General features: G+C 41.5%; 1 protein-coding gene across 2 annotated transcripts in view; it reads left to right on the top strand.

Annotated features, from left to right (window-relative positions):
* Positions 1 to 27,860, top strand: part of rptor (regulatory associated protein of MTOR, complex 1) — a 377,545-nt gene that overhangs the window by 340,513 nt on the left and 9,172 nt on the right. For both annotated transcript variants that reach the window (XM_079841367.1, XM_079841366.1), the window contains exons 30-32: positions 9,096 to 9,143; positions 16,727 to 16,833; positions 21,733 to 21,860. In XM_079841367.1, coding sequence (XP_079697493.1) covers positions 9,096 to 9,143; positions 16,727 to 16,833; positions 21,733 to 21,860 — 283 coding nt within the window. The remainder of the gene's footprint in view (positions 1 to 9,095; positions 9,144 to 16,726; positions 16,834 to 21,732; positions 21,861 to 27,860) is intronic.

Raw genomic sequence — 27,860 nt, 5'->3', positions numbered from 1 at the left:
CCATGCCTCGGAATGGATGACGACATCATCGATGTAGGCCGCCGCGTAGGCCTGGTGGGGCCTTAGGATGATGTCCATCATCCGTTGGAAGGTCGCTGGGGCCCCGTGGAGGCCGAAGGGAAGGGTCCGGTACTGCCAGTGGCCACTGGGGGTCGAGAAAGCAGTCTTGGGTTTAGCGGATTCAGAGAGTGGTACCTGCCAATAGCCTTTGGTGAGGTCCAAGGTGCTGATGTGCCGGGCCCTTCCCAGTCGATCCAGCAGCTCGTCGACCCGAGGCATGGGGTACCCGTCGAATTCGGAGACTTCGTTCAGGCGTCGGAAGTCGTTGCAAAAGCGGAGGGTGCCATCCGGCTTTGGGACCATCTCAATGGGGCTGGACCACGGGCTCCGGGATGGTTCGATTACCCCCAACTTCAGCATTTGTTGAATCTCTTCCTCAATAGCCTGCCGACGAGCCTCCGGGACACGGTAGGGCCGTTGCCTGACGATGACTCCTGGTGGTGTTCTGACGTCATGTTGGACCACGTTGGTCTGCCCGGGCTGGGTCGAGAACACATCCTGGAACTGACTGACCAGGTGCTGCAGCTCCGCCTTCTGGGCAGCCGAAAGATGGGGGTTGACGTCTACAACCACGGGATCGGTGATGCTTAGGGCCGCCACCTGGTCCCGGGTCCCCACCCACTTCTTCAGGAGGTTGATGTGATAGAGTTGCTCTGTCTGGCGTCGTCCCGGCTGTCTCAGGCGGTACGTGACTGGCCCAATCTTCTCAATCACGGTATACGGACCCTTCCAGGTGGCCAGGAACTTGCAGGCAGAGCTGGGGACCAGGACCATGACGCGGTCTCCCGGCTGGAACTCCCGTGGTTGGGCTGCCCGGTCATAACGGCGTTGCTGCGCTTGTTGAGCCTTGCTGAGGTGTTCCCGGACTAATGGCATCACCCGGTCGATCCGTTCCCTCATCTGGCGGACGTGCTCGATGAGGGTGCGATGAGGGGCAGGCTGCTGCTCCCAAGCTTCTCGGGCGATGTCCAGGAGCCCTCGTGGTTGGCGGCCGAAGAGAAGCTCGAAGGGGGTGAAGCCAGTTGAGGCCTGGGGTACTTCGCGGATCCCGAAGAGCACATAAGGAATCATGAGGTCCCAATCCCGCTTATCCTCCGCCGCCACACGTCTCAGCATCTGCTTGAGGGTCTGGTTGAACCTTTCCACCAGCCTGTCCGTTTGTGGGTGGTAGACAGTGGTCCTCAACTGCTTCACCCGCAGCAGCCTGCAGAGATCTGCCATTAGCCGGGACATGAACGGAGTACCCTGGTCAGTCAGTATCTCCGTTGGTATGCCCACCCGGCTGGCCAGCAGGAACAGCTCCTGGGTGATGTTCTTCGCGGTGGCCTTGCGGAGGGGAATCGCTTCAGGGTACCGGGTGGCATAATCGACGATGACCAGGATGTGCTCGTGGCCACGGGCAGACTTTGGCAACGGCCCCACTATATCCATCCCAATCCGCTCGAAGGGCACCTCGATGATGGGCAGCGGAATGAGTGGACTGGGGGGAGGAGTCCTGGGCGACGTGACTTGGCAGGTCGGGCAGGCCTGGCAGAACCTCTTCACCTCGGCCTCCAGCCCAGGCCAGTGGAACCGGTCGCGGATGCGTTGGGTGGTGTTAGCTGCCCCGAGGTGACCTGCCATAGGATGGGAATGGGCCAGCTCCAGGATGGTTTCGGTCTTGGTCCGAGGAACAACTAAAAAAATTTTCTCCTCCCCCCTCCGCTGTGCGACACAGTATAGCAGGCCATTCTCAACGACGAATTGCGGGAGAGGATGGGGCCGTGGGAGGACGTCTTTCCCGTCGATGACCCGCACTTGGGACCAGCAGTGCTTCAGGCGATCGTCCTCCCGTTGTTCCTTGGCGAACGAGCCCCCTCCGGCAGCCTGCTGATACACATCAAGAAATGGATTAGTGGATTGGGAGGGGGACTCACCATCTCTCCCGCTGTCGGAGGCTAGAAGGGCTGGTCGACGGCGGGGTCCACGCGGCCGTCTCCGTCTTCGGCGGTTCCCCTCTCGGCTGGCAGGCTGAGTGGCGGCGGTGAGCAGGGCGTTGAAGCCCGGCCAGTCTCTACCCAGCAGTACGGCCACCGGAAGATCCTCGACCACGCCGACTTCCACCGGCCAGGTGCCTTGGGGTGATGAGATGGTGACTCGACGGGTCGGCACTTGGCGAGTGTCTCCGTGCACACAGGTGATGGGGAGGAAGCTCTTCTCGCCTCCTCGGGACCCGCACAACCCTGGCTGGATGAGGGTGACCGTACTGCCGGAGTCCAGCAGGGCTCTGAAGTGTCTCCCGTCGATCACCACGTCTGCTTCCGGGGCTCCCGATGGCATCCGCTGGTGGACGATGCAGCCTGCCAGCCACGCACGCGGAGACGGCATGGATTCGCCGCTGGGCATGGGCTCGTCTCGCGGCGGGGGAACCGTCGGCCTGCCTACTGGTCGCGGGGCGCCTTCGAGCGGCCGTCGCTCCTGGACCACCCTCCGGGGGAACGGCAACGCTCGCTCCCCTGCCTCACGGTGGTGAATGGCATCCGCCAGCTCGATCGCCTCCACGAGTTCCGCGGTGTTGGATGGATTTCTCATACCGACCGCCTGCCGGATGGGACGGGGAAGAGCACGGAGGAGGCGATCGACCACCACCCGTTCCGCTACCTGAGCTGCCGTGGGACCTCCTTCCATCAGCCAATGTTGAGCGATGCGTTTGAGTTCGGCGGCTTGGGCACGGGCTGGCACCCGGGGCTTGAATTCCCATTCGTGAAACTGCTGGGCGGCACAGATGGATGAGAGTCCCAACCTCGCTAGGATTTCAAGCTTGACTTCGCCATAATCCTCAGCGATCGCACAGGGAAGTGAGAAATAAGCCCGCTGGGCTTCTCCAGTGAGTAGTGGTGCCAGTGCGCGTGCCCAATCGCCCTCTGGCCACTCCTCACTTTGCGCAGTCGTTTCAAATACCTGCAGGAAAGCCTCCACGTCATCATCCGCCGTCATCTTCGGCAGCAGGCGGGTGGCTTGGGCACGCGGATCAGGTAGCGGAACGCGCTGGGCAGCGGCAAGACGGATGGCGGTCAGTTCATCTTCCGTCCTGCCCTGGCGGGTGGCGAGATGTTCCGCGATTTGTTGCTGGCAGATGCTCACCTCCGTGAGGCGCTGCAACACTTCCTCCATCTTCGGGGAGCGAGCGCGCTACTTCCGGGTCCTGGCGTGCAGAAAAAAAACAAACAGAGAAGATTAGGATTTGGGTGCGGTGAACTTGTCGGTGATTCCTCACGCTTCTGCCCGCATTCTCCACCACTGTCACGGGGTGAGGAATCACACGACAAGGCAGGTTGAGTGAAAAGGCCCCGGAGGGTGGGTTTTATTACAGTGCTCGTGCAAAAGGTGAAAACAGTCAGTGAGCCGGTGCGTGATGGCTGGTGATCCTTGTGCTCGGTGGTGCTCAATCCTCGTGAAAGTGGGTGTCCAAACGTGCTCCTAGTGAAGTGGGCTGTCGGTCACTCGCTGCTTTCTGGGGGAGAACAACAAAGAGAGGTTAGTCCAGCAGTGCATTCAGCTCGAGACCAGAGTCTGTCCGTCTGCTCAGCCGTAGCTGCTTTTATATCTCTGAGCTGATGCGGTGTAGCTGTGACCGATCAGCCCATGGTGATGATGTGCAGGTGTGTTGTTGCCAGGGCGACGCTGATTCCTCTGGGTGGACTCGTCACAGTATGCTTGAGAAAAAGATCAGCAGTTTTAATATAAATCATCTAAGTTCTCCAAGTGTTTCTCATTCCTGTTTTCCCTGCATATAGTAACAGCTGCTTAGACACTCTTATTTTTCTTTGTTTTCTTTATTAACCCTATGAGCCCTGAAGGCAGAGTCCTGCACGGGTCCGATTTTGTAAACCTGCACCCGCCCGTACCCGCAGTGCTTAAAACCGCATCCGACCCCTTTTCCGACAACAGCACTAAATAAAATCCTCACCCAACCCGCTTAAAATAGAACCGACACCCGACCTGCACCCGCAATAAAATCAGTTTAGCATATCACATTATAGACACACTTACAAAAATGTTTATTGCCAGCATACAGAAGTTATTACACGACCATTAACACAAGGACAACTTCAGCCGGGACATTCTAAACGCTTTACGTGAAAAACGCTTAACGTGGCTTAATGTACTAAGACACTGTTATTAAGAGACCAAACTCAGTAAACATAATACTAATAACGTATACTATGTTCAAAAAATCAGATGAGCCCAGAATATGAACCCAACGCGTTTAATTTCACGTTAAGCGTTTTCCTCCCATAGAAAACCATTATAAGAAAACGCTTAACGTGGCTTAATGTACTAAGACATGTTATTAAGAGACAAAAATACTGTTCGATAGAACTACTGGGTTTGTTACCACAGTTATCTGCGTGCTTCCTCAGCGATGAAGTTCCACATTTGTGGCTATCTTTCCTTCAACTCCTCAGGCTCCATCTTGACGACTGCAGGGCAGGCAGATTGTGATTCTTCTGGGAGGGCGCGCACGTGCGCCACGCGGCCACAAATAAACTGATATGGATTTGAAATTATTTTATCAACTTGAAATACAGGCAAGGCATATTTTTGTAGATGTGTTCCTAAAAATATGCATATAATTTTTAGGAACACATCTACAATACACAGAACATGCATATATTTTTATATATTCGTTTGCACGTGACTATTTAAAACCCGTTTTTAGACCCGTGTTTCTCCCTTGTCCGACCCGCACCCGTATCCGACACAGTAGGATTTTTTTCACCCGTTTCAGCAATATTCGTGGGTCACCCGTCGGGTACCCGCACCCGTGCAGGACTATGCCTGAAAGCATACACAATTTTTTTGACGTACACAAAAGTAAAGACTTATAGGTCTAAAACTGTAGAAAAGAGAGTCAAAAGGTAGGTATTGTTTGATAGAAACTATTCATATTCTTTCTTATTTGGCAATAACTTGTGAAGGAAATAAAGTAGGAGGACAATTAATTTTTTGGTGAAGTTCCCCTAACGTGAGCTGCATCTGGATCAGATTTTGTGGTGATGGCATAAAGAAATCAAAAGTTGTAGCATTTGGAACCAAGGTAGCCTTTTGTTTAGTCGAGCATCCAAAAACCTCTCCAAACAAGTTTTTCTGGTTTGTCATTTTATTGTTCTAACTCCACAAGGAATATCTTTAGATCCAAGTGACGGATTATGGTGAGTTTGGGCTCTTTTTAATTGGGAGAATCTGCTGTAAATAATGCTGTGTTTTTTATGTGCGTGTATGTGTGTGATTTCCACGATCTGAGCATGTTTTATGAAGTAACAAGCAATTATATTATTAAATATATTAAATATATTATTTATTATTATATATAAACGTGACATAAATGCTGCATTCGTACATTATTTACATATGAGTGTTTAGTGGAAGGAGGAGGGGTATATATATATATATATATATATATATATATATATATATATATATATATATATATATATATATATATATATATATATATATATATATATATATATATATATATATATATATATATATATATATATATATATATATATATATATATATATATATATATATATCCAGTGGTTAAAGTGGGATTTGGCAGGTGGGGGAACCCTCAATTTTGTGTAGGTGCAACAGGGAAAAATGACTCACCGTGGGACAACATTTTGAGCATCGTGGTATAGCAATACTTTTTGGGACAAGAGTGTCACTGGCACCAAGTATCACAATACTTATTTACTTTATATTTTAATGGTTTTATTTTGGTCCATCTACATCTACACTGATATGATGATGATACTATGTTAAAATAATATGGAACACAACCTTGTTTTTCACATTGTAAATTCAAACATAAAAAGGGGAAGTATAAAATTTCTTAAAATTTAACACAGCAAAATGGCTGAAGACACAACTACAATAGAAATATATCACAGCCTACATAGACCTATTGCAGTCTCAATGTCAAAGTGCAGAATCAAAAGTTTTGCTGTAGACCCTGAGGATAATTAAAAAAATACAAGGGCCCCATATTAGCTGATCTTGGTGCCACAACGTTTTCTACCACAGAAACTCGTCAAAGCACAGAGATACAATGAGTATATAATGTCTGAATATTCAAATTTAATATTAAGAAGGCCTATAAATATTCCAAACTGCAACACATTAAAGGTCCCGTTTTTCCTGTTTTCTTGAAGCTTTGATTGTGTTTACAGTGTGCAATATAACATGTGTTCATGTTTCGCGTGTAAAAAAACACAGTATTTTTCACACAATTTACTTATCTGTATACCGCTGTTTTCACTGTCCTAAAAACGGCTTTGAGGATTTCCCTGTTCTATGAAGTCCCTCCTTCAGAAATACGTAACGAGTTCTGATTGTGCCAGCAGTTCCCGTGTTGTGATTCGACAGCAGCTTAGCGCACGTTGCCCGGAAAGGTCACGCCTCTTACCATAACGGGGAGATGCATGTACTCAAAGTACAGCATCCCTGGCCAAACAAAGGTGATTTGACTCCGGGATGAAAATAACAGCATCTCGACGACATGGCGACAAACACACTACAACACTGCAACACTTCCTCTTCTCCACGTGGGAGAGCAACAAGACCACGCCCCCTTTTTTGCGTATTCTTGTGGGCGGAGGTTAGTCAACAAACTGTTCTACTGACGTCATTAAAGCAGGATGTACAGGGATGTAGTCCAAACCGGCCGTTCGCTGTAGGCTTTGAAAGGGAACTTCTGTTAAATAAAATATCTCGCTTGGCATTGAACTTTGAGCTTTATAATTTTACAGGTATTATTTATGCTCTAACAGCAACATTACACACAAACTAAAGTTTGAAAAATGGGATCACGAAGAACTGGACCTTTAACATCATAAATGCATTAATTCCAGATATGAGGTCAAAGCAAACATGTTTCCAGAAACAGCAACAACTTTTTAGTATAAAACTGCCTTAAGGAATTTTAAAACCAGTGAGTTCCCAAATTCGAGCTATTTAGGGGGGTTTGGGGGGCATGATCCCCCAAGAAAATTTGTATTTCTCTGATTTACATATGTGCATTTTAATGTGTTTGAATGCTAAAAAAAATAAAATAATAATAAATAGCTTTTATCTTGTCACACCTGTTATCTCCTCATTTCATCACTCTCATTTCCATGACTCTTTTTTTTCTCTCAGTCTCCTTCTCTTGTCCTGTCTCTTCCCATCCTAAAGCTGAGCTCTGACTAGTCTCTTCATTTTCGCCTCAGTGAAGGAAGTAAACATAGGGTCAACTGATATTATTAGCCTATATTTTATTAATTCACTGAAGGCTACGAACGCTAGGTATAAGTTTAATAAATTAATTCACATGTACACACACATTCATTATTCTATGCCCAATCTGGTTTAAATTATTTTACAACATTTATTATATAGCTACACCTCGGAAAAATACCGGTGAGCTGACTACGGCCATGATTACAGTCGTGTAGGCAGCCTATAGTTTACCTCAACACTTTACTTTACATGGTCGGACTCGGAGCTCTTCAGTCTGGTTCAGCTAGTTTCACCTCAGAGCCTTTACTGTACACATGATGTTGTGCTTGTATTCAAACGGATAAAGCGACTGCCTGGCGCCTGGCGCACAAACAAGGAGAAGCCGCACACTCTCAAAACCTCGGATTAAAAATTGATTTTTTTTATTTTTATGTGAATTTATAAACATTTAGGATTAAAAGGGTTTATAGCAAAATCCCTCAAATTCATCAAGGAAAATTACAGAATGAAAATACAAGATTTGTGTTTTTTCGCTCTTCAGCTGCAGCGCATTGTGAGTGTGAAGGTGCACAAAAAGAGAGAAACTATTTTTTTCACATTTAGTGTGGACAGACAAATTGCTTGTTGTGGAATCCTTACTTATTAGGACACTGTAAAGGGCTGTTGGCATGGCATGAATGGCATGAGGGGTGAGTAAATGATGAATATTGGGTAAACTGAACCTTTATTACGATGCCATTTTAACATACCTATTGTTGTTGGCCAGTATTTCTATAGCATATATTCTTGCACTCTTTGACCTCTTTTTTTTCTAGTATGAAAAACACACAGATTCTCAGGCTGTGGATGTTTATTTCCCATCTTAAATTAATCTAGAGCATAACCAAAAAGTAATAATAATAAAATAACTCAATGAATGATTATTTCACAATAAAAACCTTAATGTCCTTCAGACTGAATAACAGGAGAAAATCTCAGTCACGTACAACTGAAAGCAAGGAGATGCTTGAGCCACTGGCTTTCCTGAAGAACTCCTGCACATCTGCACTTCTTTAAGATGGATGAGCAAAGTTTTGACTCTGGGAGCAGATATCAGCCTTGCTATTTGGCTCCCAATGAGAACCTGATTTACTTGGCAGATGTCATGCTGGGAAACCACATCCTTGTTCTCCCTCCCTTTGCTGCTGTGTGTGTATGTGTGTGAGTGTAGAGAATGTATGAGGTGAATTAAATTCAACTGGAATATGAGTGGGCATCTCTCTCTCTCTCTCTCTCTCTCTCTCTCTCTCTCTCTCTCTCTCTCTCTCTCTCTCTCTCTCTCTCTCTCTCTCTCTCTCTCTCTCTCTCTCTCTCTCTCTCTTCCCCCCCAATATAAATGTGTATGTGAAAGTCTATGTGAAAAGTGTGTGTGTATCTGTGTGATAAGGCTCAGTCCCACATGCCGCCTTAAACCCTTGCATGTACCACCTCTTAAACCACACTTTGGCACATAGTCCATCAAGAATGCCTGACGGTCACAAAGGAGGCATTCTCAAGTGCTGAAGCCTAAATTGAAAGACAGGACCACCCTACTGTCATGTGCATTTTACTGACATATGTGCACAAAGGAAATTGTAAGACCACAAGTGTGTGTGAAGTGCACCATTTGGGACAGGGCCGCAGATCACATCCTGGTGTGTGTTTGCTAACTTCTGGCTGATATACCTACTGACCCTCCTGATCTCCTTCCTGTGTTCTTCCCCTCTCTTCTTCTTCTCCTCTCACAGGTTTGGCCCGACGGGTCTCAATCTATCTTGACAGAAGTAAGCAGGGAGGTGAGTGCTTTTCTCTCTTCTTTTCCTTCACCTCTGTTTGGAGTTTGCAAATGTGAGACTCAGCCACTAATGTTTTCCTATTCCCACTTATAGCCTAACATTTTTCTCTACATCCATCCGATTTGCTCTTTTTATTCTTTCTTCATTCTTCAATTCTGATTGGTGAAAGTCAAATCTGTCCAGTATTTAATTTGAAAATTAATATTTTTTTGGAGATACATTCAGATTCAATTGCGAGGGATTTGGACTGTTTTGCAGAGCTCATTTAGGAACTGATTTGGAACTTATAGTTTGGTGCTCTCAGCTAAAATTAGCCAACAAAGGGACGTGGAATCCATAAGAATTTACAAATGATGGGCTTTTCTTTTTTTAAACGTGGATTTTGTGTGGGCTCTCTCATTGCTCTTGTTTGTTATAACACACATATAAAGAAAGGTTATCAAATATTATGCAACCTTCTGATTTTATTCCCTGAGCAATATCCCCATCAGCATAAGAATGTATTAATCTTACCTGAATCAGACTGATTTGTGTGTATTGTGCTACTGGATAAGAATATATGCATATTTCTTTTGATAAGAATGGTAAATTGTGCATGTGTATATATTCTATGTGTTTGTGTGCTATGTGCAAACATCTTTTTTCGTATCATATCAGTTAAGCTGTTTGAAAGTTTATATTTCTTAATAAGGTGCACGTTCATTCGGTTGAGCATAACACTGGAATTTCCGACCGGCAGGGCTTGACATTAACACCCGCCAGCTCGCCAAATGGGGGTAGATTTCAGCTGTGGCGGGTAAGGCAGCCACTCCAACTAGCCACTTTGGCAGGTTGAATATAATTTCAGCCTACAGCCAAATTAAATGCCAAGACCGTCATATCACAAAATTACAATTCTATTACAATTCTTTATCGATTAACTTGCAGTTAGTGAAGGTGGGATATGCGGAATCGCGCTGAATGACACGCAACAGAAGCACTCTCTCGCGTGCGCTCTGTCACACCAGCGACCAGTTCTCTTTGTGCCTGAATAGTCAAATACACGCACACACAGATGTCAAAATGTCCATCGTGTGGAGCATCTCGCATGAACACAGTTGGCTTAAGTGTGCGTAAACAGGTGGGTAATAACTGGATGTGTGTCAGAATATTACATCCATACATTCAGCAGCCCAAATAAATAATGTAATTAATGATAATCAAACAACTACAGATGTTAAATAAATGTATACAGTACATATTAAATAAACCTACTGTATCTGAATTTATATGTGTATTTTTTGTTTACTATTGTTTTTGTAATTAGTTTCTTTGTTCTTTTATTTAGCCTATCAAAAATAACTCATATCATATTAAATGTCTCATATTAGCCTATGCTCATATTCCCCACCCCTTGCCCACCTGCACATATACCAGCTGATATACAATGTAGTCTTGATGTGGGTGGTCACTCTGCATTTGAAAGTTTGAAAGGGTTTTAAATCTTATAAATCAAGTAAAATGACTCAAAAACAAGTAATTTAAGCATGCCAAAGTCAACTTTAATCATATAAAATGTAATTTCTAAACAGCAAAATTGTGGCCAGTGAAAATGCTAAGTGGATAGTAACTTTGGAAAACCATTAGCCACAGTGGCTGGTGAGCAAAAAAGTTAGTGTCAAACCCTGCCGACCAGTGAAGACGAACCAAACTCATGATGAATGTGCTTCATAAGTTTTTTTTATTCCTGCTGTGAAATTCTCCCTTGGCTTCTTCACTTGCAGTGTGAGGAGTTTTTTCCTCTTCCCCAAGATTGGATTTTTGATAGACAGCAGAAGTTTTGAAAGTAGGGCAGCAGTGCTTCATTTGCAGCATCACAGTGTGTCCTGGTCCACATAACTTTTGGCTGTGTGTTTAGGACACTCACTTTTGGCTGTTTGTTTAGGACACTCATAATGATGTTTTCTGCTCTAACGATTGAACAGCATGAGAGAATGGCAAAATTCCCCTCTCACCCTTCAGAAGGTGCTGTCAGCATGAAAGCTGAATATTTTTTGTCAGTTTAACCTAGAGGTATAAATAGGCAATAAACTGAAGCCGGAAGCACTGTGAACCTGACCTGCTGTCAAATTTTAAGACAGAACCAACCTAAACCTGAAATCTCTCATTCTCAGTCTATATCCTAATCGAGTGACCCAAACACATGGGTTCTCAACCCTGTGTGTGTGTGTGTGTGTGTGTGTGTGTGTGTGTGTGTGTGTGTGTGTGTGTGTGTGTGTGTGTGTGTGTGTGTGTGTGTGTGTGTGTGTGTGTGTGTGTGTGTGTGTGTGTGTGTGTGTGTGTGTGTGTGTGTGTGTGTGTGTGTGTGTGTGTGTGTGTGTGTGTGTGTGTGTGTGTGTGTGTGTGTGTGTGTGTGTGTGTGTGTGTGTGTGTGTGTGTGTGTGTGTGTGTGGGCGCGCGCAAGCCCATAGTTATTCACCTTATGTAGCAATATAAATAGGGTTCTCTTTGTGTTTGTGTGGGCACTTCCGATTCATTTGCAGCTATAGGTAAATAATTCGAAGAATAATGCAGTAAATGGTCAAATAATTTGTGCTACAATCTATTGTGTTTATGAATACAATAATACATTTAAAATGTGATAAGTAACAGTTTGCAATATCAAGCAGCATAATAGTTTTTGTACAACTAAAATATATGAAAGCGGATGAGAGCGGAAGCCGACACAGTCAAACAATGTTACAAGTTACTCTTACTTTAGGAATGAGGTGAATAGACATGGAAATGAATCAACACTGTACTTACTTAAGCTGGACAATGACACTATTTTCATCTAGAGCTGCTGTACAGCCAAAAAAAACTTTGTTGCATTATTTTCCTGTTCTCAATGTAAAAAAGCTTTGAAACAATCTGTATTGTAAAAAGTGCTATATAAATAAAGGTGACTTGACTCATCTTTGGCTATTCCAGTGAAAACAAATCTACTTGCGCTACTGGGCATCATATATATTTTTCTACTATTTGATATGTTTTTTAAATTATTTAAACCTTGAACGATAGGATACACGAATGAATTAAATAAGCACAGCACGATCACATATCAGATAGCGTGTTGCCATTTCTGCACGAAATTCTCAGAAACCAGCTCTCAGTCAAGAGTAATATCAAGCAAGATACTGAATCATACACATTTCCTACTAGCTACTTGATATGTCTATTTATATATTTTATATTTTATTTAATATGTCTATTTAGATATTTTCAGCCTTGAATGATATGATAGGCTGCATAATATTTCTCTGTCTTCCTCTCTTGGAGATGACAAGCATTTAATGTGTTCTTTATCATTTTTTTTTCTTAAGATTTGCATTTGTATGCATAGTAAAAGTTGTTTTAGCAATTGTCCACTACTAAATATTTTCTTTCAACTTCTATGTTCTCTAATCAGCTATTTTATAGTTCGACGACTCTTATTTGAGGTTGTGGATGATTGTCCTGACATAACTCATACACAAAGTTCATCTGGAAAATATATATATTTTTCTTTTTTATTGAACATTTTGTATTATTGTTTTAATTAGAAGATAATTATAGCCAGGACTCAAACTCGGGCTGCCCGAAGCACAACCGCACTACTGTCTATGATGCTATCTCTACTATGATGCTATCGGCTCCAACATTTAGAAGATATTTTAATAAATGTTATAATTGTAATAAAAACTAATTGGACTAATACAAATACTGGCTCCGCTGCACACCCCTAATTCAAATATCCGTAAGATAAAATACATAAAACAAAATTTTTGGTTATTTTGTATTTCTTTTCAGAGAAGAATGATTCTCATTAATTCCTATTGGCAAAATCGTTTCATTGTTTTAAAAATTACTAATTCATGCAGTTTTTCTGATTAAAATCTGTTTTAGAATGTTTAGATATTTTACTGGAAACTGGACCGATACTTATTTTGCAGTGTAACAATTCTCTGACATCTATGCCTTACACATAACACTTTAAAAAAATAAAAACGTGTAAATCCGTTTTTCCTTCAATTATGCATTTTCATAATGCTTGGAAGACTGCAAAAGGTGTTATAAATTTGACTTCTGTCTGTCTGCACAAGAAACAGCGCACCTGCATGCGGTGTGGCAGCAGTTGTACAGTACTGTCAAGTGTGCATCATTTATCATTATTTTCTTGAAAATATTTTCTGTACAGCTATTTAGAATATATCATTAAATAGATATTATCATGTGCCAAGCAATTGGCCATATTGCACGGTTACTTCCTGGTTTTCGATAAGCTTGGGCATTTCCTGTTAACTGTCATTCTATACTCGCTCTACATGGACACAAAACCATCAATGCTGACTTTTTAAAGGGATAGTTCACCCAAAAATGAAAGTTTGGTCATTAATTGCTCACCCTCATGTCGTTCCAAACCCATTCATCTTTGGAACACAAATTAAGATATTTTTGATTAAATCCGAGAGTTCTCGGACCCCTCCATAGACGGCTATTTAATTAACACTTTCAAGGCCCAGAAAGGTAGGAAAGACATCGATAAAATAGTCCATGTAACTCCAGTGATTCAGCCTAATTTTATAAATTGATGAGAATAGATTTTGTGCGCAAAAACAAATACAAATAACGACTTTATTCAACAATTTCGTTCTTCCCTGTGTCAGTTTCCTACGCAGTTTACGTTGTAATTACAGTGCAATGAACACTTGAAAGTGTTAATTAAATAGCTTGAAGGGGTCAGAGAGCTCTCGAATTTTATCAAAAATATCTTAATTTGTGTTCCGAAGATGAAGATGAATGGGTTTGGAACGACATGAGGGTGAGTAATTAATTACAGAATTTTCATTTTTGGGTGAACTGTCCCTTTAATGTTGTATTTATATTTTAATGCAGTTATCATACTTACCTTTTTTTTTAACCGTTTTAATTATTTCAATAAAGACTAAGCTAATAACGTTGGAAAATAAACACAGTGTCTTTAATTGGACATGCACATGCAACATTTTTCATGCACTTCAAATGTTATTTTTAATGTGATGACAAAAAAACATTATTTGTTCATCCTTCTGAGATTGTCCCCATTTATAAAAAAAACAAACGTTTCAAGATGTAGGAAATACAACATTTGATAGAAAACACTTTTATTTAAAAATAAACAAGAAATGAATTACCACTATAAACAGGAGATTGCGATAGAGGACCATTTACTGGCTCTTATTAGCTATTTTAAGTAATATTTTTTCCACACGTTTCGATTTTTTATAAATATTAAACATTATAAAATCACTAGGTTTAAAAATGCATTTTGTCAAGGTGAAGTATGAACTACTCTCAAAGTCTCATGAAAAACAATAACTTTTATTGTGAATGAATTACACAGAATGCAGCTCCGCAGTCTCCTTTTACAATCACTGACAGAAGCTTTTTTTTAATATATATTTTAGAACTGACAGAAGCTGTTAAACAAGCTCCCTGATTTTGGCACACTTGGAAAACTCCCATTTTGTTCAATGAATCAAACTAAAGTACACAATAAATCTTTAATTTACAGTGTTGATGTTTTTTCACACAGAAGTGTGAAAACTGATGGTCAAATTGAATTTTGCTGAGGAGGTATACTGAGGGACATTTTTTTTATGTCGTTTTATGTTTGAATAACTAAATTAATGCTAGGCCTGACTATTTAAGACTATATTCTGATTATAAACTAAGTATTACACTATTAATGCTGTTAAAGCTACCTCAGGATATTGACGATACAGACTACACGTTTTTAAATTATTTATATTTAAATTCATAAATATATTTAACTTCTGGATAATTATTTAATGTAATTTGAGTATTTAACTCCATTAATGAGAGTGGCATATTTATGTGTATATCAAATAAAAAACGAGTTTAAACTAATTTTACTTCACTTCATTGCTCCTCTCACACCAGTTAAACGAGTGGACTGTGCAAATCTGTTTACTCCAAGTTTATTTTTTATAAATCCCGATATGTGCATGGAAAGTTGTGTACGCATATTTTATACATCAGGCACCTGAACCCTATTGAAGGTTAAATTGCAACACCAAAATCAATGCCTATTGCTCACTGATGCTCTTGTGGCTGAATGTAAAAACATCCCAACAACTTCCCATAAAGGTAGAAGCTATTATAGTAGCAAACGGAGAACCAACTCCTGATTAATGCTCATGATTTTGAGATTAAATGGTCAACACGCACATAAAACTGTGGTGTTGTGGTGTCTGTTTACCATAAATAAAACAAGGTAAATACAAGAGAAAATATGACCCACACTATTAAATACAAGAAATGAGGATAAACATAGTTTGCAGCTACCAAAATGTGTTTTACAGGGAATTATTTCCTCATGATAGCATTGAAATTGGAGTGTTGTTTATAAGACAAACACACAACCAAACGTTTGAGTATATAATCGGTACTCTATCCACAATAGTGTGTAATGTACAGTGACATTTTATAGATCATTCATTGTATAAAAGAAATCTCTGATGAACCACCACATCTCTAACTGGTGTGACTTCTTCAGTGTTAATAACTCAGTGAATAATTACAGTTTTATACCTTTTTTAATACTGCACATTGCTGCCCCACACCAGCATACAGTATTGTCCTGTTTATTCTTAGGTGCAGCAGTTTTTTTTGCCTGCCACTTTAAATGCAGTTCTTTAAAGCAGGATGGATTCTGATTTGCTGTCAATGCCAACGATACAACAATGTGATTCCAACGATACCGTTTCTCTGTGCCATTATTATTATAGTTGTGGTGTGAACTCTGCTATTCTTTAAATTTAAAATTATTTTTAAAACTATATCTTTATCATTATAGTTATCGTCCTTGGTGTGAACAGGTCTATAGGCTGCCTGTCAGTGCAGTTCAGTTTAAGTGTGTTTGTCTTTTTTGTTTTTTGTTTTGGATGAAATTCCGTGTTAAACCAGCCCCATTGTGGCTTTAAATTTCAATATATATTTTTTAATTATAAATATTTTATTGGTTTTTTTTAATTCAAACTTTATTTTTTATCAGTATATCAACCTTTTAACATGAGAGTGGTCACAGCCATTTGTATCTTGAATGTATGAAGCTTCCAGTGCCATCTGCTTCCATTTATATTTAGCTGTACGAAACAGCTTGTAAATTTGATAAGAAATACCAGTTTGCAATATCAAGCAGCATACTGCTTCATAATTCTAAACACTTGTTTGTAGCACAAATAGTTTTACTATTTACTGCACTTTGTTATTCTATTTTTTATAGGGGTTAATGAATTGGAAGTCTCGCACACTCACAGAAAATAGCTTATTTCCTCATTGCAATATAAGGTGGATAAGAGGTTATAGGTTCAGTGAAGTATTCAGTGTTGTATGACACAATTAATGAAAGTGTTGTGACAAAAATATGATGCATTCACCCATATTTTCATTCTGAAAAACAACCAAAAGGTGAGTGCGTGATAGTATTATCTTTTATCGAAATGAACAGATGTGTCAGGAGAGAACAGAGAGTCATATATTTGAGTGTGTACGTGTGAAACCTTCCCTACTCTCTCTTGAAGGTGCAGGTATGGTGGTGGACTGGGAGCAGGAGACTGGCCTCTTGATGACGTCAGGTGACGTTCGAGTTATACGTATCTGGGACACAGAAAGAGAAATGAAAGTGCAGGTACTGCACACACAAACACAAACACACACACACACACACACACACACAAACGCAAACACACACACACCAACACACACACATTCATCTTAAACACATCCATCCCAGGCAAGCTTTGTTGCTCCATCATTTACAGTGGAAATAAAAAGTATACACACCCCTGTTAAAACAGCTGATTTTTGTAAAAAAAATTATAATAGCTTTTGCACCTTTAATGTAAAAATTACAACCTATGTAATGCCACTGAAAATTTTTATTTTGAAATACATAAATAAAGAAGAAAGGCAAAATATTAAATATCATGGATGTATATTGACTGAGTAATCCGCTATTTTGTTGAGGGGGTCAAAATTTACAATTAATTTTGTAATCTATTCTTAGTCTTGTGCCAAATGTCCTTGATAGTTTTAGTCATATTTAGTCATTCACATATCTTTTTTTTATTAGTCAAGTTTTAGTCGACTAAAAGTCTTATCATTATCGTCTAGTTTTAGTCAAAGGAAAACTCAATATATTGTGTGGCAAAATAAGTTACATAAAATATATATAACCTGCATAATGTGCCACAACACCATAGCTATTGGAATTCTCTATTTTAACCTTAATTAATACACTAATTGTAATATAATAATTAAAATATTAGAAGAAAAATGTTTTAAGTGGTCATTAATGGACCATAATTATTGCACAAATGGTATTCTCAGCTCCAGTCTGGATCCAGCCTCTCTGCAGATGACCATCACCTGTGAAGAGTCGACTCAACTCCTGGAGGAATAGTAGTAGATCTCCTCAAAATATTCAATAAATAAATATTATTGAACTAAAATATAGGCTATTTATTTAAAAAATAGTTCAGGTGTATGGTCACATTTGAGCACCAATGAGTATAAGTGTGACTTAATTAGTAAGGAATAACTGAGGGCTAAATACAAGAAAAACATTAACTTTAATGTTAACAATGTTGCATCTCTACCACTCTCCATAATATAATGATACTGTAAATGTGGTTGACGTAATAATCAATGCACACTACTGTACTGTTAACCAAAAATTACTGCAAACACCTGTATAATGAAGCTGTTGTGTAACTTACGTGGCTTAAGCCATTCAAATAAATTGACACAGCGCTAGAAGTATTGAGCGCTCCAGGAACCGACGTGACCGGCCCGCCGCCGTGAGAGGACAGGCTTGCAGCAACAGGAGTCTGAGACCTGTACTTGAGCAACAGCGCCAACTCTTTCGGAATATTTTGAACAGCTGAATAAAGAAATTGATTAGAAATTCTAATCTCATGATGAAAAAGTAGAGACGATTGTAGACGAAAATGTAGAGAGATTTTATCTTAGTTTTTATTTTATGCAAAACATTTTAGTCTCGTCCTTTTTCGTCAACAATAATGCATTTTAATTAAGTCTTAGTCTGCGTTTTTGGACATTGGTGCTATCTCGTCATTGTCTCGTCTTCGTCATGGAAAAAAAGGTTGTTGACGAACATATTTAGTCTCGTCTCGTCTGACGAAATTAACGCTAATGGCATCATCATTTTATTTTTACACAGAGATTGGTAGGTCTATTAGTCTGTTTACTTTTGCAATCTTTGATGCATATGCCAAAGGTGACAGTTCAAAAATGGGGAAAAAAATGCCAGAGATATGGAGATATTAATGTGGCTCAATGAGTAAATTGATCAATTGTACACACTTTCAGTGGCCAAAAATCAAATGTGGGTCACTTTGCATACAGATACTTTTTTTATTTTAAAGAGGAAGATCATTTTGTCAAGGTAACGACGAGGCTGCAGCAATCGATTCTTTTTATAAACGATTAATCTAGCACTTAATCGATCGATTAATTAATTAATTGGATTTAAAAAAATGAAACAACCAAAACAAATAATGCATAACGAAAATGAAGAGGAAAAGCAATTTATTAACATGCTCAACAGGTTTCATGCTGTAATCTAGCCCTGACATCAAAGTAAATATCTGTTTTATGTAGATTTCTACACCTGCAGCATTTACCATTAGGCTACTAACAAATAGGGGTGGCACGGTACATGAAAAAAAAAAAAAAAAAACCTTTCGGTTCGCTTGTCTCGGTTCGGAGCGTGTGCGTCGCATGGTTTCAACGCATGCGCAATGTATCCTCGTGCCTGTATGTTACCTCAGACAGTGGGTGTCCTTTTTGCCCGAAATAAGAGGTGTGTGTGTGTGGACATACAGTAAAATAAAGTAAAAGTGGAGTGCTGCAGGTCACGTCACGTGCACGTGACTGATGCAGTGCGTATGGAGAGCGGGAGCCGTGAGCGCCCGTTGTGCATTCACACACTGGCAGTGTTTGTCTCGCGCAGCTGAACCGCGGCTCGTGTATTGCAAATACAGACAAATATTGTCCATTCTGTCACATTTTCAAACAGACAGAGCGCGACGGGTCATATTACACTGAGAACTAAGGCGACTAGAGGGGAATGTGATCAGCGACAGTAAATATAATATATAAAACGGACATTTGGATATTTGACTTAACAGTGACAAAATGTTTACTGAACACATAGACATATTGAGGCATACTGAGTGTCAGGATCCCATAATTTACCCATTCTTACTGTGGAAGCTTCACTTCGTATTGCCTGTATCCACTTTTATCTTCTTAAACGCTCGTTTTTTTTGGACGACAGCTTATAAAAACGTATTTCTGTGTTTTTTAGCTTGTTTGCTGTACACCTTGTCACATATCAGCTTTGAGACATTGTTCTGTTTTTTGTTATAAGTCCGAAATGACAATGAGGTAGCCTCACGCAATGCAAAGTCAATGGAGAGCGTTGGATTGCTCTCTCTTGCTCTTTCTGTTTTCGCTGTCTCCCTAAAATTCCAACTTTGCAATGTTCCCACTTGAACATTTCCATTGACTGGAATGGAACATTTCCATTCCATTTTCCGTTGACATTTCCAAAACTGCAGATCCTTGTATTATTGTTTTGGTGATTATTCATTCAGTTTAATTATTTCACAATTTATCTAAATAAGTGAAATCTATAAAACTAGCATTTCACTGTGCGGTCAGACCTGCTTTTTATGAGACGAAGCACAAGAGAATTCTGAAACTGATCATTCAGTTCCGTTCTGATGGATAGGCTTGGTCTCTCTCACACATTTGGTGCACTCTCAGGCATACAGTGCCTTGCAAAAGTATTCATTCCCACTGAACTTTTCCACATTTTGACACATTACAACAACAAACTAATAATGTATTTTATTAGGATTTTATGTGATAGACCAACACAAAGTGGCACATAATTGTGAAGTGGAAGGAAAATGATAAATGGTGTCCAAATTCATTAACAAGTAAATATCTGACAAGTGTGGTGTGCATTTGTATTCAGCCCCCCTAAATCAATACTTTGTAGAACCACCTTTCGCTGCAATTACAGCTGCAAGTCTATTGGGGTATGTCTCTATCAGCTTTGCACATCTAGAGAGTGAAATTTTTGCCCATTCTTCTTTGCAAAATAGCTCAAGCTCAGTCAGATTGGATGGAGAGTGTCTATGAACAGCAATTTTCAAGTCTCGCCACAGATTCTCAATTGGATTTAGGTCTAAACTTTGACTGGGCCATTCTAACACATGAATATGCTTTGATCTAAACCATTCCATTGTAGCTCTGGCTGCATGTTTAGGGTCGTTGTCCTGCTGGAAGGTAAACCGCCGCCCCATCAGCTCTGACCAGCTTCCCTGTCCCTGCTGAAGAAAAGCATCCCCACAACTTGATGCTGCCACCACCATGTTTCACGGTGGGGGGATGGATTGTTCAGGGTGATGTGTAGTGTTAGGTTTCCTCCACACATAGCGTTTTGCATTTAGGCCAAAAGGTTACATTTTGGTCTCATCTGACCAGAGCACCTTCTTCCACATGTTTGCTGTGTCCCCCACATGGCTTGTTGCAAACTGCAGATGGGACTTCTAATGGCTTTCTTTCAACAATGGCTTTCTTCTTGCCACTCTTCCATAAAGGCCAGATTTGTGGAGTGCACGACTAATAGTTGTCCTGTGGACAAATTCTCCCATCTGAGCTGTGGATCTCTGCAGCTCCTCCAGAGTTACCATGGGCCTCTTGACTGCTTCTCTGATTAATGCTCTCCTTGCCCAGCATGTCAGTTTAGGTGGACGGCCATGTCTTGGTAGGTTTGCAGTTGTGCCATACTCTTTACATTTTCGGATGATGGATTGTACAGTGCTCCGAGAGATGTTCAAGGCTTGGGATATTGATTTATAACCTAACCCTGATTTAAACTTCTCCACAACTTTATCCCTGACCTGTTCTTTGGTCTTCATGATGCTGTTTGTTCACTAATGTTCTCTAACAAACCTCTGAGGGCTTCACAGAACAGCTGTATTTATACTGAGATCAAATTACACACAGGTGGACTCTATTTACTAATTAGGTGACTTCTGAAGGCAATTAGTTCCACTGTATTTTAGTTAGGGGTTTCAGAGTAAAGGGGGCTGAATACAAATGCACGCCACACTTTTTAGATATTTATTTGTTAAAAAAATAAATAAAAAATGGACACAGTTTGTTCTTGCAATTCGCCATTATGTGCCACTTTGTGTTGGTCAATCACAAAAAATCCCAATAAAAAACATTTTTGTTTGCTGTTGTGATGTGTCAAAATGTGGAAAAGTTCAGTGGGTATGAATACTTCATATACACTGTAAAACACTGTAATTTAATAATAGTTTAGTAATAGTATTCTGAGACTGTATTGCATTGGTGATTTCCAGCCTTAATTTAGGGTTTAAATTAAAGTTAAATTAAAACCTAAGCTTTTAGATTGTTGTTTCACATGGCAGGAAAGCTGCACACCTTCATTAACTCATTCAGCTTTTGTGTCTCTCTTTTGCAGGACATCCCAACTGGAGCAGACAGCTGTGTAACCAGCCTTTCATGTGATCCTCAACGGTCACTTGTAGCTGCAGGTCTTGGAGACGGATCTGTTCGGGTGTACGACCGCAGAATGGGACCTAATGAATGGTACGTCTCCTTTCACAGAGCTCTGATTGTAGAATCATTACCCTAACAGCACACACCTCATCTGAGTTTTATTACTGAACCAACTCTCAGAGACCTTTGTTAAAGGGTTTGTTCACCCAAAAATGAAAATTCTGTCATTAATTACTTACCCTCATGTCGTTCGACACCCGTAAGACCTCCGTTCATCTTCGGAACACAAATGAAGATATTTTAGTTGAAATCCGATCGCTCAGAAAGGCCTCCATTGGCACAATGCACGGTACACTCTCAAGACCCATAAAAGGTACTAAAGACGTCGTTACAAAGTCCATCTCATTACAGTGGTTCTACAATAACTTTATAAAGTGACGAGAATAGTTTTTGCACGCAAAAAAACCCTAAATAATGACTTATATCATGATGACCGATTTCAAAACAAGGCATCATGAAGCTTCGAAGCGTTATGAATCAGTGAGTCGAATCATGATTCGGATCGCGTGTCAAACCGCCAAACTGCTGAAATTACGTGACTTTGGCGATTCAAACCTTTTATGGGTCTTGAGAGTGTACCGTGCATTGTGCCAATGGAGGCCTTTCTGAGCGATCGGATTTCAACTAAAATATCTTCATTTCTGTTCCGAAGATGAACGGAGGTCTTACGGGTGTCGAACGACATGAGGGTAAGTAATTAATGACATAATTTTCATTTTTGGGTTTAACAAAGATGGTGGAGATGTGGAGATGGTGGTCCAGTGGGTTAAACCACTGAACTGATATGCAGAAGGTTGCTGGTTCGATCCCAGTGGTCACCACCAGTGTCTCCTTGAGCAAGGCACTTTACTCCACGTTGCTCCAGTATTGTCCCTGTAATAAGTGCACTGTAAGTTTTGGATAAAAGCGTCTGCCAAATGCATAAATGTAAATGTAAACGTAACAATCATGTCAGATGAATCATAAAGGAATGAGCTATTAACAACCTTTGGGGGAATCACATCACAGAATCAACACCAGAGACCTTTAAAAAGAGTCATATTAGTGAATTATAAATATATTCATCTCTGATGTGCCGCCACAACTAGAAATGAATAAATAAGATGTCTTGAAATCTGAAATCATTTGTAACTGGCTAGATCAGAGAATGAATCAGCAGTCTGGTGGCTACAGGCATGTCACTCCTGTCCAGGACCACTGGGCTCGTTTTGTACATATACATATACATATACAAGTACATATAACAATAACTCTCAACTCAATGTGTTAACACACTATCACCTGCAAACTCCATTAGAAAACAGTGTAATTAAGTCTTAAAACGCCCTATGAATATTTAAATAATGCTAATTTAACAGCTCCCTCTGGCGCCAGCTTTTCCAAACACTCAAGATTTCCCCTCTGCTAGTCACATCCGTCAAGCTCCCTTCCATGCCTTATTATTAGTGGTGCTTGCCTGTAAAGGCGAAGCATATTATTACTATTCTGTGGGCTTATTATTGGTGGTGCTTGCCTGTAAAGGCGAAGCATCACTATTACTATTCTGTGGGCTTATTATATTTTATTCTTCCGTAGAAATTTCGGCGCGTAACTCGTCCCACACCGTTTGTCACAGACCCATGAATGAGGCGTCAAATCGTGCATCTTATTCGAGAATGGTGTGCTATGACTTTTCTGAGGGATCGGGGGTACGATGTTCGCCCTAGGGGCGAAAAAGTAGCCGAAAAAATCCCATGCGCTTTGCATTGCGACAAACTTTGACAAGTCATAGCTCAGAGCGAGGATTTCGTAGAAACTCGTGGGTCATCACATTTGAAGAGGCAGGCAGGCCCTGTAAGAACATACATCGCAATGGCGTGTGACTTTTACCCCTGGGGCGCGTTTCTCTTACTATGGGAACTTGCATCGGGATTTTGTATTGACCATAGCTCTGGCTCACAGTGTCTCAGAGACAAGGGGGTGGGCTCAATTTACTCAGACAACCAATCACTATCTCAGAATCACAGTGACGCTATCCACAGTGAAGCCCCGCCCTAGCAACCATTTACAGCTCCTTAGCAACACGTTCCATAGACTTTCATTTAAAGGGTAACTAAACCCCTGCTCAGAGCTTAACTCCACCCACTGGCAAATTTTGAAAAATGCTGGAAAAGTGGGCAGAGCCCAGCGGAGACAGAGGGGACGAACCGAGGGCGGGGCTGAGCGGAGGGTGTGCACCTGAGACCCGCAGTGACGGATTGATTGACAGCTGTCAGACTCGCGAGTCGCAAAGATGGAGAATGACTGGAGTGACGCCAGCTTTGCAACAGAGCGGTCATTCTCCTACCTTCACCTGAAGTGGAGGAGGGTGGATTGTCTGTAGACACAAACCTATCAAGACCTTATCAATGCGAGCCGCTGGCTCAAACTGTGTTAACTCCCGATGCAGACGAAGCTAGTGAAGCAGCCACGCAAGAGAACTGACCTAATCTATCTGCGCCCGCGGCAACCACTTGCGTGTCAGAGTTTGAAAGCGCGTCTCATGTATGAAAATTATCTGTACACATGACGGGCGGCAATAATATCGCAAGAAAAGCCTGACGTGTACTGACAACTGCATTATTTAACCGTATTTTCTTCAATACAATGTTAAAGCAAGTGTCAAGTCAGTTTCATTCATAATGTTTCTACTTCATGTAATATGACAGTTTATACTGGAGTGAAGCCGTTCTCATCATGTGATTGGGGGAAACATTTCTGAGGGCGTAGTGAGCTCGTGCTAGGGGCGCGGATAGTGAGCCGTTGGAGGTACCATCCTACATCATGATGTACCACAACGTCCAATAGGAAAATTCAACTGCAGTAGCCACCGTTCAACCTTAAGAGGGCAGCACTTTGGCGGTTTTACAAAATATTTTATAGAATTAAAACACTTTATACTCAAATGTCAAAACATTTACTCGAATCAATTAACAGCATTAATAAAGCCCCAGTATTACAGATCATTAACTAAAAAAAGTTGGTTTAGGGTTTAGTTACCCTTTAAAGAGATCAAAGGGATATCTTTGGATAGAAGTGTCATAGAAACACGAGGGTGGGTTTGTTTGACTCGGGGCATCAACAGCCAATCACAAATCACCTTCAACACTTCCTAGCCACGCCCTAGCAACCATTATCATGCACCCTAGCAACCCAAATCCACAGAGGGATATCTTCACATCTGAATGTCATAGAGGCATGGGGGTTGGTTTATATCATTCATACTGACAAGCAGTCTTTGGAGTACCATCATTGGCAGCTGCCAAGCCACTCCATAGCAACCAAACAGAGTACCCTAGCAACCGTTTACCAAGACCTATATCTCTGCCTCAGAACATCGTAGCATCGTAACATCGTCTGCCTCAGCTCATGCTAGCAAACTGGACTTTCAACATGCTACACATGCTAGCAGTGAATATCTACATGATATGATAGCAATAGTAATCGTCATGCTTATGACAGGCCCTGTAAGATGACACATCGCAATGGGGTGTGAGTTGTACCCCTGGGGCGCTAGAGCTCCCCCAATTTCCTCAAATTTTCCCATTGACTTATAATGGGGAGTAGAGCCCTGCGCGGGACTGTTTTCTTCATCCCGCTCCCGCCCGCACCCGCCGAATTTCTGACCATTACCGCCCGCTCCCGCAATGTATGTGTTACACTCCCGCCCGCTCCCGCAATATGTATGTCCACTCCCGCCCGCACCCGCAAAACTCTGAGAATTTATTCCCGCACAATAATAGAGATGCATTGATTTTGTGTCTTCTCCCGTCCCGCAGGAAAAAAAAAAAACACGTAGGCTATTTGTATTGATATTATTAAAGAGATTCATGGGGTTGTTTGTTTCGTTTCCCTGGCCTGCATGTAAAAAAAAAAAAAAAAAAAAGACAAATACATTCAAATATAATTTCGTTTCAATCAAAAACTTTGCACATAAAAATAGACTGCTTTGCAAAACAGAAAACAGAAAAACAGATTGAGAAACAAAAAACAGATCCCAATTCACGTCGAACGTGACCGACTGAAAGGAAACCTGAGAAAACATGCTTCAACAGAACGTAATGTGAACACAAAATAGCAAACGGACATTTAGAAACAATCCATTTCCACTCACTAAACTTCTATGTATTGTTTGTCAAAAACACCAAACAGTCAACTTGACCTGCAGGGAGTGCTGAGTGTTTTTGGTGAGGTATGATCAAGTAGCTATGTATTTGCCAGCTGCGCAATATGTGGATACATATAACGTTATACCGCATGATTTTGCCTACCAAAACAATTGAGAAACTTCTCCAAATGTCAGACTTTCCTTGCTTAGCTTTTGTGCTGTAAATACCTCGTTTGAGGTTCTTTTCTACATCATCTATTGACATCTTCTCCATCATGTCGTTAGGCAACCTCCCTATCCCGCCGATTCCCGCTGTGTTTTTTTTAGCCGCCCATTCCCGCCCGCTGCAAAATTCAAACCGCCCGCTCCCGCGAGATTTGCGTTGGGTCCCGCGGGACCCGGCGGGACTCAATCCCAATGCAGCCCTCTAATGGGGAGGACGTCCCATAAAACTCATGCGTTTCTCTTACAATGGGAAATTGCTTAGGGATTTTGTATTGACCACAGCTATGGCTCACAGTGTCTCAGAGACAAGGGGGTGGGCTAAATTTACTCAGACAGCCAATCACTATTTCAGGATTATTGTGAACCTATGAAGCCACGCCCTAGCAACCATTTAGAGCTCCCTAGCAACTGATCCCCATAGACTTCAATTGAAAGAGATCAAAGGGATATCTTTGGATAGAAGTGTCATAGAAACATGAGGGTGGGTTTGTTTGACTTGGAGCATCAACAGCCAATCACAAATCACCATCAACACTTCCTAGCCACGCCCTAGCAACCATTATTAAGCAGCCTAGCAACCGTTTACCAAGACCTATATCTCTGCCTCGGAACATCATTGAGGCATGGGGGTTGGTTTATATCATTCATACTGACAAGCAGCCTTTGGAGTATCATCATTGGATGCTGCCAAGCCACTCCATAGCAACCAAACAGAGTACCCTAGCAACCGTATAACAAGACCTATATCTCTGCCTCAGAACATCACAGAGACATGGGGGTTGGTTTATATCATTCATAATGACAAGCAGTATCATCATTGGGAGCTGCCAAGCCACTCCATAGCAACCAAACAGAGTACCCTAGCAACCGTATAACGAGACCTATATCTCTGCATCAGAACATCATAGAGGCATGGGGGTTGGTTTATATCATTCATACTGACAAGCAGTATCATCATTGGATGCTGCCAAAACACTCCATAGCAACCAAACAGAGTACCCTTGCAACCGTATAGCAAGACCTATATCTCTGCATCAGAACATCATAGAGACATGGGGGTTAGTTTATATCATTCATACTGACAGGCAGTATCATCATTGGATGCTGCCAAGCCACTCCATAGCAACCAAACTGAGTACCCTAGCAACCGTTTACCAAGACCTATATCTCTGCCTCAGAACATCGTACAGACATGGGGGTTGACTTTTTAGCATCCCAGTAGCATCCGGGTGGCGAGTTTTGCCACGGCAAGCACCACTCACATTTTCTTCAGGAAATGTACATTCTAGTTATAAATTACTCTTCCGCGTGAATTTCGGCACGCTACTCCTCTCGCACCATTTGTCACAGACCCATGAATGAGGTGTCAAATCGACCGGCTTATTCGGGAATGGTGTGCTATGACTTTTCTAAGGGATCGGGGGTGCGGTGTTCGCCCCAGGGGCGAAAAAGTAGCCGAAAAAATCCCATGCGCTTTGCATTGCGACCAACTTTGACCCCTTGTAGCTCTGAGCGAGGATTTCGTAGAAACTCGTGTGTCACCACATTTGAAGAGGCTGACAGGCCCTGTAAGATGACACATCTCAATGGGGTGTGAGTTGTACCCCTGGGGCGCTAGAGCTCCCCAAATTTGCCCCATTGACTTATAATGGGTAGGGACGTCCCATTAAACTCATGTG

The sequence above is a fragment of the Gobio gobio genome (assembly GCF_949357685.1).
Source record: "Gobio gobio genome assembly, chromosome: 17".
Lineage (NCBI taxonomy): Eukaryota > Metazoa > Chordata > Actinopteri > Cypriniformes > Gobionidae > Gobio > Gobio gobio.
This window is presented reverse-complemented; position numbering and strand designations above follow the sequence as displayed.